This window comes from Pan troglodytes, chromosome 10 (genome assembly GCF_028858775.2).
Source record: "Pan troglodytes isolate AG18354 chromosome 10, NHGRI_mPanTro3-v2.0_pri, whole genome shotgun sequence".
Classification (NCBI taxonomy): Eukaryota; Metazoa; Chordata; class Mammalia; order Primates; family Hominidae; genus Pan; species Pan troglodytes.
Genome location: NC_072408.2, coordinates 107,122,673 through 107,138,378, shown reverse-complemented (window position 1 = coordinate 107,138,378; position 15,706 = coordinate 107,122,673). Strand labels below are relative to the sequence as shown.

The 15,706-nt window shown below is 38.9% G+C and overlaps 1 protein-coding gene across 11 annotated transcripts in view; it reads right to left on the bottom strand.

Annotated features, from left to right (window-relative positions):
• SCYL2 (SCY1 like pseudokinase 2) overlaps positions 1 to 15,706 on the bottom strand; it is a 71,683-nt gene that overhangs the window by 28,589 nt on the left and 27,388 nt on the right. For all 11 annotated transcript variants that reach the window (XM_024348017.3, XM_063787006.1, XM_063787011.1 and 8 more), the window contains 3 exons: positions 14,601 to 14,745; positions 1,622 to 1,771; positions 159 to 380 (listed from right to left, as the gene is read on the bottom strand). In XM_024348017.3, coding sequence (XP_024203785.1) covers positions 159 to 380; positions 1,622 to 1,771; positions 14,601 to 14,745 — 517 coding nt within the window. The remainder of the gene's footprint in view (positions 1 to 158; positions 381 to 1,621; positions 1,772 to 14,600; positions 14,746 to 15,706) is intronic.

The window sequence follows — 15,706 nt, the reverse complement described above, 5'->3', positions numbered from 1 at the left end:
TTAAAATAAAAATATAATAAATTATTAAGCTGATCTTATGCAAACTTAACATGAGATACTCATGTCATTTAAAGAATTTCCTGAACACATTTTGGAAAAAAATCAAAGACACATTTAATAAATTTTTTAATGCAAGCAAATTATTTATAGGCAAATACCTGATCCAACTGCCTACTGAAACTCTTGTAAATATCTTGCTTGTTGACTTCAAATATAGGTTTCCCTTTATTAAATACAGCATACATAACAGTTCCTAAAGAATACATATCACTGGCTGTTTCACAGCTCACAGAAAGTATGTATTCAGGAGCCAAATATTCAGGATTTGGAAGACACAATGAAGGTAAATTTGGGTCCCATTCTTTACAAGGAAATTTAGGCTGTAGTAAGAAAAGGAATTACATGGGTTACTTCAAATTCAACCAAACAACTATCAAGCAGTAGTAACCTATCTTTAAATTTCTACTCGGTCATGCAAGTAAAAATGCCATCACGCCTTCAACCCCAAAATTCCCAAATTCCCAAATGTAAAAAAGTCCATGCAACAAAATGAGAAATAAGAACCGTTACAACTGAGATTACTGGAGTCTCTTCCGGAAGACAAATTATCACTGTAATATGTAATATGAACATGTGAAGGTCTGGCTCATGTTTTATGATACACAGGCTTCAAAAGTTGTATGAGCTCAGATAGAGACTGTTGTTTGCAATTTGTTCTTTCACTAATTAGCTATGTGATTTAGTTAAAAAGTTCAAAAGATTGTAGTAACGATTAAACAAATGTGTGGAAGTTTGACCTAGCAGTGTCTGACCCACTCATGATATATATCCAACCAATACTAGTTAGTTCTGATTACCTTAAAACTGGCTGCTCAACTTACAAATCTTAGGTCAAATCACGGGCCCTCTAACGACTACATATAAGAAAAACCTATCACCAACGATCATAAGGTGCCATATCACCAAGGATCTTCTATGCCATGCAGACCCAATCAATACAAAGCAGAATTGATTTAATACAGTGTTTCTCTAAGTATGAATAGGCAGGTATCCTAATCATTAAGAAAAGGTGCTTTGGAAGCAGAAAGGCTGCGTTCAAATTCTGGCTCTATCACTTACCATCTACCTAAATTTAGGCAGGTTCTTTTATTCTCTGAGCCTACTTAACTTATCTGTATTATTCCTATACCCCACTGAGTTATTGTGAGGATTAAATAAGTACAGAGCAAGTGTGTGGAAAAGTGCTTCAATAAGAATGTTAGCTATTGCCACTGCTATTATTATGCTCCCTAAAGAATATTCCATGACCCAATAAACGGGAAACACTGCTAGAGAGTCACATGTGTTATTGCATTTGACATCCTGAGGAAAAAAAAAAAAACCCTATTTAATCAAATAATTCTTAAATTTATTTAACTCTGGCATCCTTTTCTCAAATAACATTAACTACTGTGGTAGTAATGTGCCGAAGAATACTCTTAAGTGCAATGAACACTATAAATTTTCTATAAAGCTGTATATCTAAACATACCACTGTACCACATAGCCTATTTCTAGTCCATTCCAGATGCAATCAAAATTTCCCTGGCCTCAAAAATTAGAAGACTAAAACTTTCATTACCTCTTGTTCAGAAGGATTGGTTGATGATACACAAAAATCAAAACCCATTATTTTCCAGGCTCCACTTTTATTCAAAATTATATTTTCAGGAGTGATATTTCCATGCACCATTTTCACACTGCTATGCAAGAATGACAATCCTTCAGAAACCTGTAAATGGAAAAAACACATTTTACACTAAATAAAACTCCTTTCAATTATAATAAAATGTCTCACAAAAATAATAATTATTGCTACTCTTCACAATAAAAGTTTTGCGTGTCAGCTAAAAATCAAATTTCATCATAAATACCAAAGTATACACAGATGTAGTCAATTGCCAGAACAATCTGAAGATTAGTGAGAAAAATCTAGTTATAAAACCAGAGTACACCTATTTATTAAGTTCCTTCCTATATGCATATAAACAGAAGAAAAGATAAAGAATCCTTTGATGTCCAAATTTATTCAGTTCCTGAGTTTGAAAAGTGAGGGAATCTTTTATTCTTGAGTTGCAGACAGTGAATATTAAGATTTTTATATACATACACTTCAGATTGAAATTCAGTTTTCCTGAATAGCATTATACTCAGTTTTCAAATATTCAACTGAAGTTCACTTATTCTCACAGTGGATTAATATTTGGTAATTTTTATATTTGTCCCTGACATCACCACGGAATGTGTCAACCAAAACTAAAGGTTAGATTTCTGTTTCCAAGGAGTAGCTTTTGGCAAGCCAATGCACACTGACTTCCAGGACTTGAACGTACATTCCAAAGAAGACATATGAATGGCCAATAAACACATGAAAAGATGCTCGAAGTCACTAACCATTAGGGAAATGCAAATCAAAACCACAGTGAGCTCTCACCTCACATCCATGAGGATGGCTACTATTTAAAAAAAGAGAAAATCCAGGCTGTGCACAGTGGCTCATGCCTGTAATCCCAGCCATTTGGGAGGCCGAGGCAGGCGGATCACAGGTCAGGAGTTCGAGACCAGCCTAGCCAACATGGGGAAACCCCGTCAATACTAAAAACACAAAAATCAGCCAGGCATGGTGGCGCATGCCTCTAGACCCAGCTACTCGGTAGGCTGAGGCAGAAGAATCACTTGAACCTGGAAGTGGTGGTTGTAGTGAGCTGAGATTGCACCACTGAACTCCAGCCTGGGCAACAGAGCAAGACGCCATCTCCAAAAAAAAAACAAAATAAAAGAGAAAGAAAAAAGAAAATCCACATCTTTACATACCATGGGATAATTAAAATAGAGAGAGAGAAAAAAATAATAACTGCTGGTGAGGATATGGAGAAACTAGAATCTTTGTGTACTGTTGGTGGGAATATAGGTGCTATGTAAAACAGTATAATTGTTCCCCCCAAAAATAGAATCAGTGTATGATCCAGCAATTCTATTTCTGGGTAGATACTGCAAAGAACTGATAGCAGGGTCTTACAGAGATGTTTGTATACTCATTTGCACAGCAGCATTATTCACAATAGCCAAAATGTGGAAGCAATTCAAGGTTCATTGACAGATGACTGGGCACATAAGCTGCTTATAATGTGTATAAGCAACTATCATCTATCAATGGACACATGAATTGCTATGCATATACATATAATGGAATATTATTTAGCCTTTAAAAGGAAGGAAATTCCAACAAATGCTACAACATGGATGAACCTTGAGAACATTATGCTAACATAGGCCAATCACAAAATAACAAATACTGTATGATTCCACTTACACGAAGTACCTAGAGTAGTCAAATTCAAAGAGACAGAAAGTATAATTGTGGTTGCCAGGGGCAGGAAGGGAGGAGGAGTTGGAGGAATAAGGAGATACTGTTTCAGGGGCAGAGTTTCAGATTGCTAAGATGAAAACAATTATGGAGATGTATGGTGGTGATGGTTCCATGACAATGTGAATGTACTTAATGAACGGACTCAAATGTACACTTAAAAATGGTTAAGATGGAAGAGGGCAGAGTAAGATGGCCAAATAGAATCCTACACTGTATATCCTCCCTGCGCAGGAACACCAAATTTTAAAAACTAGCTGCACACACACACACACAAATCAAAATAACCAAAAATCAGGTGAGCACTCACAGTACCTGGTTTTAACTTCGTATCACTGAAAGAAGCACTGAAGAAGTGCTCTTTCATGGCTGGTTAGCAGTCAGTCCTCAATTGCCTACACCATCTCTCCCCAGTCCCTTACTGGGGATGTACAGCATAGAGACATAATCTGTGCACTTGGGGGACAGTGTAGTGACTAGGAGACTTTATATTGATCTCAGTGCTACCCTGTAACAGCAGAAAGCAAAGCCATGCTGGGCTCAACTAGCACACATGCTCTAAGGGAGCATTTGAACGAGACCTAGCCAGATGGGAATCACCCATCACAGAGGTCAGAACTGGAGTTTCTTGGCAGGCCTCTGCACCATGGACCAAAGTGTTCTGGGGACCTAGATAAACTTGAAAGGCACTCTAGGACTACACAAGGACTGCAATTTCTTTCTTTTTTGTTGTTGTTGTTTAATTATTACACTTTAAGTTCTGGGATACATGTGCACAATGTGCAGTTTTTTTTACCTAGGTATACACGTGCCATGGTGGTTTGCTGCACCCATCAACCAGTCACCTACATTAGGTATTTCTCCTAATGCTATCCCTTCCCTAGTCCCCCACCCCCAGACAGGCCCCAGTGTGTGATGCTCCCCTCCCAGTGTCCATGTGTTCTCATTGTTCAACTCCCACTTATAAGTGAGAACATGTGGTGTTTGGTTTTCTGTTTCTGTGTTAGTCTGCTGAGAATGATAGTTTCCAGCTTCATCCACGTCCCTGCAAAGGACGTGAACTCATCCTTTATTATGGCTGCATAGTATTCCATGGTGTATATGTGCCACATTTTCTTTATCCAATCTATCATTGATGGGCATTTGGGTTGGTTCCAGTCTTTGCTACTGTGAATAGTGCTGCAATAAACATACGTGTGCATGTGTCTTTATAGTAGAATCATTTATAATCCTTTGGATATATACCCAGTAATGGCATTGCTGGGTCAAATGGTATTTTTGGTTCTAGATCCTTGAGGAATCACCATACTGTCTTCAACAATGGTTGAACTAATTTACACCCCCACCAACAGTGTAAAAGCATTCCTATTTCTCCACATCCTCTCCAGCATCTGTTGTTTCCTGACGTTTTAATGATTGCCATTCTAACTGGCATGAGATGGTATCTCACTGTGGTTTTGATTTGCATTTCTCTAATGACCAGTGATGATGAGCTTTTTTTCATATGTTTGTTGGCTGCATAAATGTCCTTTTCAGAAGTGTCTGTTCATATGCTTCGCCCACTTTTTGATGGGGTTGTTTTTTCTTGTAAATTTGTTTAAGTTCCTTGTAGATTCTGGATATTAGCCCTTTGTCAGATGGATAGATTGCAAAATTTTCCTCCCATTCTGTAGGTTGCCTGTTCACTTTGATGATAGTTTCTTTTGCTGTGCAAAAGCTCTTTAGTTTAATTAGATCCCACTTGTCAAGTTTGGCTTTTGTTGCCATTGCTTTTGGTGCTTTAGTCATGAAGTCTTTCCCCATGCCTAAGTCCTGAATGGTATTGCCTAGGTTTTCTTCTAGGGTTTTTATGGATTTAGGTCTTATGTTTAAGTCTTTAATCCACCTTGAGTTAATTTTTGTATAAGGTGTAAGGAAGGGGTCCAGTTTCAGTTTTCTGCATGTGGCTAGCCAGTTTTCCCAACACCATTCATTAAATAGGAAATCCTTTCCCCATTGCTTGTTTTTGTCAGGTTTGTCAAAGATCAGATGGTTGTAGATGTGTGGCATTGTTTCTGAGGCCTCTGTTCTGTTCTATTGGTCTATATATCTGTTTTGGTATCAGTACCATGCTGTTTTGGTTACTGTAGCCTTACAGTATAGTTTGAAGTCAGGTAGCATGATGACTCCAGCTTTGTTCTTTTTGCTTAGGTTTGTCTTGGCTATACAGGTTCTTTTTGGTTCCATATGAAATTTAAAGTACTTTTTTCTAATTCTGTGAAGAAAATCAGTGGTAGCTTGATGGGGATAGCACTGAATCTACAAATTACTTTAGGCAGTATGGCCATTTTCACGATATTAATTCTTCCTATCCATGTGCATGGAATGTTTTTCCATTTGTTTGTGTCCTCTCTTATTTCCTTCAGGAGTGGTTTGTAGTTCTCCTTGAAGAGGTCCTTCACATCCCTTGTAAGTTGTATTCCTAGGTATTTTATTCTCTTTGTATCAATTGTGAATCGGAGTTCACTTATGATTTGGCTCTCTGTTTGTCTGTTATTGCTGCATAGGAATGCTTGTTATTTTTTATTGATTTTGTATCCTGAGACTTTGCTGAAGTTGCTTATCAGCATAAGGAGATTTTGAGCTGAGACGATGGAGTGTTCTAAATATACCATCATGTCATCTGCAAACAGAGACAATTTGACTTCCTCTCTTCCTATCTGAATACCCTTTATTTCATTCTCTTGCCTGATTGCCCTGGCCAGAATTTCCAATACAATGTTGAATAGGAGTGGTGAGAGAGGGCATTTGTGCCAGTTTTCAAAGGGAATGCTTCCAGCTTTTACCCATTCAGTATGATACTGGCTTTGAGTTTGTCATAAATGGCTCTTATTATTTTGAGATATGTTCTATCAAAACCTAGTTTATTGAGAGTTTTTAGCATGAAGTGGTGTTGAATTTTATCAAAGGCCTTTTCTGCAACTATTGATATAATCATGTGGTTTTTGTCATTGGTTCTGTTTATGTGATGGATAACATTTAATGATTTGCATATGTTGAACCAGCCTTGCATCCCAGGGATGAAGCCGACTTGATCGTGGTGGATAAGCTTTTTGATGTGCTGCTGGATTTGGTTTTTCAGTATTTTATTGAGGATTTTTGCATCAGTGTTCATCAGGGATATTGGCCTGAAATTTTCTTCTTTTGTTGTAGCTCTGCCAGGTTTTGGTATCAGGATGATGGTGGCCTCATAAAATGAGTTAGGGAGGAGTCCCTCTTTTTCTATTGTTTGGAATAGTTTCAGAAGGAATGGTACCAGTTCCTTCTACCTCTGGTAGAATTTGGTTGTGAACCCGTCTGGTCTTGGGCTTTTTTCGGTTCATAGGCTATTAATTACTATATCAATTTCAGAATTTGTTATTGGTCTATTCAGGGATTTGACTTCTTCCTGGTTTAGTCTTGGGAGGGTGTATGTGTCCAGGAATTTATCCATTTCTTCTAGATTTTCGAGTTTATTTGCATAGAAGGATTTATAGTATTCCTGATGGTAGTTTGTATTTCTGTGGGATCAGTGGTGATATCCCCTTTATCATTTTTTATTGTGTCTGATTATTCTCTCTTTTCTTCTTTATTAGTCTGGCTAGCAGTCTATTTTGTTAATCTTTAAAAAAAAAAAAAAAACCCAGCTCCTAGATTCACTGATTTATTTTTAAGGGTTTTTCATGTCTCTATCTCCTTTGGTTCTGCTCTAATCTTAGTTATTTATTGTCTTCTGCTAGCTTTTGAATTTGTTTGCTCTTGCTTTTCTTTTAATTGTGACGTTAGGATGTTGATTTTAAATCTTTTCTCCTTTCTCCTGTGGACATTTAGTGCTATAAATTTCCCTCTACATACTGCTTTAGCTGTGTCCCAGAGATTCTGGTATGTTGTGTCTTTGTTCTCATTGGTTTCAAAGAACTTATTTATTTCTGCCTTAATTTCGTTATTTACCCAGTAGTCATTCAGGAGCAGGTTCTTCAGTTTCCATGTAGTTGTGTGGTTTTGAGTGAGTTTCTTAATCCTGAGTTCTAATTTGATTGCACTGTGGTCTGAGAGACTGTTTGTTAGGATTTCCATTCTTTTGCATTTGCTGAGGCGTGTTTTACTTCCAATTATGTGGTCAATTTTAGAATAACTGCAATGTGGTGCTGAGAAGAATGTATATTCTGTTGATTTGGGATGGAGAGTTCTGTAGATGTTTATTTGGGCTGCTTAGTCCAGAGCTGAGTTCAAGTCCTGAATATCCTTGTTAATTTTCTGTCTCGTTGATCTGTCTAATATTGACAATGGGGTGTTAAAGTCACCCACTATTATTGCGTGGGAGTCTAAGTCTCTTTGTAGGTCTCTAAGGACTTGCTTTATGTATCTGGGTGCTCCTGTATTGGATGCATATATATTTAGGATAGTTAGCTCTTCTTGTTGCATTGATCCCTGTACCATTATGTAGTGCCCTTCTTTGTCTTTTTTGATCTTTGTTGGTTTAAAGGCTGTTATATCAGAGGCTAGGACTGCAACCCCCGCTTTTTTTTTTTTTGCTTTCCATTTGCTTGATAAATACTCCTCCATTCCTTTATTTTGAGCCTATGTGTGTCTTTGCACGTGAGATGAGTCTCCTAAATACAGCACACTGATGGGTCTTGACTCTTCATCCAATTTGCCAGTCTGTGTCTTTTAATTGGGGCATTTAGCCCGTTTACATTTAAGGTTAATATTGTTATGTGTGAATTTGATCCTATCATTATGATGCTATCTGGTTTTGCCTGTAGACAGTGGGTGCAGCCCACAGAGGGCAAGCTGAAGCACAGTGTGGCTTCACCTCACCTGGGAAGCTCAAGGGGTCAGGGAACTCCCTCCTGTCGCCAAGGGAAGCCATGAGAGACTGTATGTCCCATGAGGGATGGTGCATTCTGACCCAGATACTATGCTTTTCCCACGGTCTTTGCAACCCGCAGACCAGGAGATTCCCTCAGGTACCTACACCACCAGGACCCTGGGTTTCAAGCACAAAACTGGGCGCCGTTTGGGCAGACACCGAGCTGGCTGCAGTTTTTTTTTTCCAAACCCCAGTGGTGCCTAGAACTCCAGCGAGATAGAACCGTTCACTCCCCTGGAAAGGAGGCTGAAGCCAGGGAACCAAGTGGTCTTGCTCAGCAGATCCCACCCCCAAGGAGCCCAGCCAGCTAAGATCCAATGGCTTGAAATTCTTGCTGCCAGCACAGCAGTCTGAAATCAACCTGGGACACTCGAGCTCGGTGAGGGGAGAGGCGTCTGCCATTACTGAAGCTTCAGTAGGTGATTTTCCCCTCACAGTGTAAACAAAGCCGCCTAGAAGTTCACACTGGGCAGAGCCCACTGCAGCTGCAAAGCCACTATAACCAGACTGGCTCTCTAGATTCCTCCTCTCTGGGCAGGGCATCTATGAAAGAAAGGCAGCAGCCCCAGTCAGGGGTTTATACATAAAACTCCCATTTCCCTGAGACAGAGCATTTGAGGGAAGAGGCAGCTGTGGGCACAGCTTCAGGAGACTTAAACATTCCTGCCTACTGGCTATAAAGAGAGCAGCGGATCTCCCAGCACAGCACTCGAGCTCTGCTAAGGGACAGACTGCCTCATCAAGTGTGTCCCTGACCCCAGTGCCTCCTGACTGGGAGACACCTCCCAGCAGGGGTCGACAGACACCTCATACAGGAGAGCTCTGGCTGGCATCTGGCAGGTGCCTCTCTAGGACAAAGCTTCCAGAGGAAGGATTAGGCAGCAATCTTTGCTGTTCTGCAGCCTCTGCTGGTGATACCCAGGCAAACAGGGTCTGGAGTGGACCTCCAGCAAACTCCAACAGACATGCAGCAGAGGGGCCTGACTGTTAGAAGGAAAATTAACAAACAGAAAAGAATCAACAGAAAGCATCAACATCAACAAAAAGGACATCTACACAAAAACCCCATTTGAAGGTCACCAACGTCAAAGACCAAAGGTAGATAAATCCATGAAGATGAGGAAAAAACAGCGCCAAAAGGCTGAAAATTCCAAAAACCAGAATGCCTCTTCTCCTCCAAAGGATCACAACTCCTTACCAGTGAGGGAACAAAACTGGACAGAGAATAAGTTTGACGAATTGACAGAAGTAGGCTTCAGAAGGTAAGTAAAAACAAACTCCTCCGAGCTAAAGGAGCATGTTCTAACCCAATGCAAGGAAGCTAGGAACCTTGAAAAAGAGGAATTGCTAACTAGAATAACCAGTTTAGAGAAGAACATAAATGACCTGATGGAGCTGAAAAACACAGCATGAGAACTTCGTGAAGCATACACAATTATTAATAGCTGAATCGATCAAGCGGAAGAAAGGATATCAGAGACTGAAGATCAACTTAATGAAATAAAGCATCAAGACAAGATTAGAGAAAAATGAATGAAAAGGAATGAACAAAGCCTCCAAGAAATATGGGACTATGTGAAAAGACCAAACCTCCGTTTGACTGGTGTACCTGAAGGTGACAAGGAGAATGGAACCAAGTTGGAAAATCCTCTTCAGGATGTTATCCAGAAGAACTTCCCCAACCTAGCAAGACAGGCCAACATTCAAATTCAGGAAATACAGAGAACACCACAAAGATACTTCTTGAGAAGAGCAACCTCAAGACACATAATTATCAGATTCACCAAGGTTGAAATGAAGGAAAAAATGTTAAGCCAGAGAGAAAGGTCGGGTTACCCACAAAGAAAAGCTGATCAGATTAACAGCAGATCTCTCTGCAGAAACCCTACAAGCCAGAAGACAGTGGGGGCTAATATTCAATATTCTTAAAGAAAAGAATTTTCAACCCAGAATTTCATATCCAGCCAAACTAACCTTCATAAGTGAAGGAGAAATAAAATCCTACACAGACAAGCAAAAGTTGCGAGATTTTGTCACCACCAGGCCTGCCTTACAAGAGCTCCTGAAGAAAGCACTAAATATGGAAAGGAAAAACCGGTACCAGCCACTGCAAAAACATACCAAATTGTAAAGCACTGCAATTTCTATGCAACTCTTAGTCCTGGGCTGGGCTTAGAGTCAACTGACTAGGATGGCAAGTGTCCTAGGGAGATCTAGGGAGACAACAACTGGGACAGATAAGGGAGTGCTTGCACCACCTCCCCCACCCAACCCCAGGCAATGTAGCTGGCAGCAACAAAAGGGTCTCCTTCCTTCTGTCTGAAGAGAAGAGAGTGAAGTGTAAAAAGGACTTTGTCTTGCATTTAGGTAACAGCTCAGCCACAGTAGAATACAGCACCAGGCAGTCTTAAGGGCCCCAATCTAGACCCTAGCTCATGGATGACATTTCTAGACACACCTAGGCCAAAGGGGACCCGCTGCCTTGAAGGGAAGGACCCAGTCCTGGCAGGATTCATCACCTGCTGATTAAAGAGCCATTGGGCCCTGAATAACCAATAGTGATACCCACATAGTACGCCATGGGTCTTGGGCTGTGCTGGCTTCAGGGCGGTGACCCAGCACATTCCCAGCTGTGGTGGCTATGGTGAAAGACTCCCTTTATTTGAGAAAGCAGAGGAAAAGCAAAGGGAACTTTGTCTTGCACCTTAGGTACCAGCTTGGCCATAGCAGGGAAGAGCACCAAGTGGGTTCTTGAGGTGCCCAAGTCCAAGCCTAGGCTCTTGAAGGCAATTCTGGACCAATCTTCCAGACAGAAAATCAACAAAGAAACATCAGACTTAATCTGCACCATAGATTAAATGGATCTAATAGATATTTACAGAACATTTCAACCAATGGCTACAGAATACACATTGTCCTCAAAGAATTCTTGAGTAATGCCCTACAAGTACAGGTAACCGAAGCAAAAACGGACAAATGGGATCACATCAAGTTAAAAGGCTTGCGCACATCAAATGAAATAAACAACAAAGTGAAAAGACAACCCACAGAGTGGGAGAAAATGTTTGCAAATGACCCATCTGACAAGGGATTAATAATCAGAATATATAAGAAGTTCAAACAACTCCATCGAAAAAAAAACTAATAATCTGATCAAAAATGGGCAAAAGATTTGAACAGACATTTCTCAAAAAGAAGACATACAAATGGCAAACAGGCATAAGAAAAGGTGCCCAACATCAATGATCATCAGAGAAACACGAATGAAAACTACAATGAGATATCATCTCACCCAAATTAAAATGCCTTCATACAAAAGACAGGCAATAACAAATGCTGGAGAAGATGTGGAGAATATAGAACCCTCGTACACTGTTGGCGGGGATGTAAATTAGTACAAGAACTATACAGAACAATTTGGAGGTTCTTCAAAAAACTAAAATTTGAGCTACCATACAATCCAGCAATCCCACTCCTAGGTATATTCTCAAAAGTAAAAAGGAAATCCGTATAGCAAAGAGATATCTGCACTCCCATGTTTGTTGCAGCACTATTCACAATAACCAAGATTTAGAGGCAAACTAAGTGTCCATCAACAGATGAACAGATACAGAAAATATGGTACATATACACAATGGAGTACTATTCAGTCATAAAAAAGGAGGAGATCTTGTCATTTGCAACAACATAGATGGAACTGGGTGTCGTTATGTTAAGCAAAATAACTCAGGGACAAAAAGACAAACTTTGAATGTTCTCCCTTATTTGTAGGAGCTAAAAATCAAAACAATTGAACTCATGGAGATGGAGAGTAGAAGGATGGTTACCAGAGGCTGGGAAGGGCAGTTGAGGGAGGTGGGGGAAAGTAGGGATGGTTAATGGGTACAAAAACAATAGTTAGAAAAAAATGAATAAGACCTAGAACTTGCTAGCACAACAGGGTGACTAAAGTCAATAATAATTTAATTGTACATTTAAAAATAGCTAAAGGAGTATAATGGATTGCAATACAGAGGATAAATGCTTGAGGAGATGGATGCCCCATTTTCCATGATGCAATTATTATGCATTGCATGCCTGTATCAAAGTATCTCATGTATAAGTATATATACCTACTATGTACCCACAAAAATTAAAAATAATTTTTAAAAATGGTTAAGATGGTATTTTGCCACAATTCTTTAAAAAATACAGCTAAGAGAATGACAAGATAAGCCAGATTGGGAGAAAATCTTTGTAAATTATGTAAATTATGTACTGTGTCCACACGTAAGTCAATAAGAAAACAACCCCTCAAAAAAATGGGCAAAGTATCTGAAGAGATATTTCACCTAAAAAGATATTCAGATGGCAAAGAAGCATATGAAAAGATGCTCGCTATCATTATTGATCAGAGAAATACAAATTAAAAGCACTATGAGATACTACCGCACACCTGTTAGAATGACTGATACCAAAGAGACCAAAGATAGCAGATTTTGGCAAAGATGTGAAAAAAATGAAATTCTTATATGCTGCTGATAGAAATGTAAAATGGCACAACCACTATGGAAAACAGTATCATTTTCTTAAAAAGTGAATCATACACACACTATTTGATCTAGCCATTCCTCTCCCAAGTACTTGATCAGGAGAAATGAATGTGTATGTTCATACAAAAACTTGTACATGAATGTTCATAGCAGCTTTATGCACAGTAGCCAAAAACTAGAAACAACCCAAATATTATGAACAGGCAAATGGACTAGCTGTGGTATATTCATAAAACTACTCAGCAATTAAAAAAAAAAAGAATCAACTATTGATACACACAACATGTGAATCTCAAATAATTATGTTGGTTAAAAGAAGCCAGACCGAAAAAGAATAGGTACCATATGATTCCACTTATAAAATTCTAGAAAATGCAAATCTACCCATAGTGATAGAAAGCAGGTCAGTGATTTTCTGAGACAAGGGACAGACAAACTGCAAGGAAAAGGAGACAGGGATTACAAGGAGTATGAGGAAGCTCTTGGGGGTTACAAATAGATGCAGTATCTTGATCGTGGTGATGGTTTCACAGGTAAGTAAGTGTATGTCGAAATTATAAAACCACATACTTTGAATATGTGTAGTTTACTGTATGCCAATTATATCTTAATAAAGCTGTTAAAACGTAATAAAAATAATATCTGCCCAAAAGGAACTTAGAATCTACTATATAAATTTATTCTATGGCGCTGAAGATATTATTTTTGTTGTTGTTGTTGTTTTTTTAAGACAGGCTCTCACTCTGTCACCCAGGCTGGAGTGCAGTAGCACTATCATAGCTCACTGCATCCTCAACCTCCCAAGCTCAAGCGATCCTCCTGACTCAGCCTCCTGAGTAGCTGGGACCACAGGTGCATGCCACCATGCCCAGCTAAAATAGAAACAAGGTCTTGCTATGTTTGAGCTCAGGGTTGTCTCAAACTCCTGAGCTCAAGTGATCCTCCCTCCTCAGCTTCCCAAAGTGCTGGGATTACAGGCATAAGCCACCAAAGTCAGCTGTCAGGATATTATTTTGGTAAGCAGGGAAAGGAAAATCTGAAAAAATGAGCATATATGAAAAGGCTAGCCAGGCGTGGTGGCTCACTCTTGTAATCCCAGCACTTTGGGAGGCCGAGGTGGGTGGATCACGAGGTCAGGAGTTCGAGACCAGCCTGGCCAACATGATGAAACCCCATCTCTATTAATAATACAAAAATTAGCTAGGCGTGGTGGTGCATGCCTGTAATCCCAGCTACTGGGGAGGCTGAGGCAGGAGAATCGCTTGAACCTGGGAGGTGGAAGTTGCAGGGAGCTGGAGGTTGCAGGGAGGTGGAGGTTGCAGTGAGCTGAGACCGTGCCATTGCACTCCAGCCTGGGCAACAAGAGTGAAACTCCGTCTCAAAAAAGAAAAGAAAAGGCTAACAATACCTCTTGATATCACTAACTAAATTCCTTAAAGATAAAATTTTTATTTTTATCAAATACTTTATTTCAATTGAATGTTTTATAAAATGTATTCAGTTTAAGAATCAAAAGGAACCCACTCCATCCACTAGCCAATAAGTGACCCCCCAAAGGCTACCAATGTTATCAGTTTGATATATTTAAAATATTATTTAAGCCTAACAACAAACTGCAGAAAAAATTTCCAGAACATAGGAATAATGACTAAATTACTAACAAGAACCAAAAGTTTACCTAAAATAGTTTTACATGGTTAATAAGTTTGAAATGCCAAAACCAATTTTAAAGGAAACAACTCTTTTTTACATGATGAATAAAAATACATACCTGAAGCAAACCATATTTGGTTTCTACATCATAAAGTTTATAATCCTTAATGTCTGGAGATATAGGGGAAGGTAGATTTTCCCAGTTACCAAGAACATTGGCTAAACTGGCAAAAACTGGTTCTGTACAAAATGCCAAGCAATCCCTGTTTTAAAAAAGAAAAAGTTATTTACTATCATATTATTACACATTATCAAAATCAAATATACATAAAATATTAGTGCTCCTATTAAACTATCAATAAGAAGGTAACTATTTTACATTTGTTAATTTCAGCATAGACATAATCCACTTAAACCAACAAAGTTAGGAGCCTCTGCATACAAATTATACTAGATAAATCACTCGGTCTTTTAAACTAAGTGTTGTGATAACTGCGGTCTTTTTTAAAACTTAAAAAGTGAAAAAATAAAACACCACCTTGTTCAACCACCTTGTTCAAATGATTGATATTCTTTATGGAAAACCAATAAACTAATTCAAAATACTGTTACATTACACTTATGGTATTATCCTTATTTATTAAGGCTGTTAATTTTCAGAATACGCTCAAAGGAACTTCTGGATTTCCCACAGATGACCCTGGAATAGGAGTAGTCAGGAAGAGAGACAAGGCACAGCTAGCTCCAGTAGCCCAGTTCCCACTTCACAAAACAGCTTTGATCTATTTTATATGTCATTTTGAAAGGTGTCACAGTTATTAAATTTTTTAAATTACTAGTCTTTCATGTACAAGAAGATTTATAAACTCAGAAAATGTTAGATATTAACATTCAATGGCCTTACAGGGTAATGATCAAGAGCTCAGGCTTTGAGTACAGATACCTGACTTTAAGTCCCAGCATCCCTATGTGCTGTCTTGGTAACAATGGACACTACTGTTCTGAACCTCACTTCACCCATTTGTAAAATGGTGATAATAGACCCACCTTGAAGGGTTAGTATAAAGATCTAATGAGAAAATCATGTAAAATACATAAAGCATGTAAGCTCAATAAGCTTACCATTGCTATTATAATTACCAAGCATTTGCCACCCAAGCCCTAACACTTTAGGCCTTGGGCTTTAGGCTCTGGCAATGAAGAACTACAAAGTAGTACAGTAAT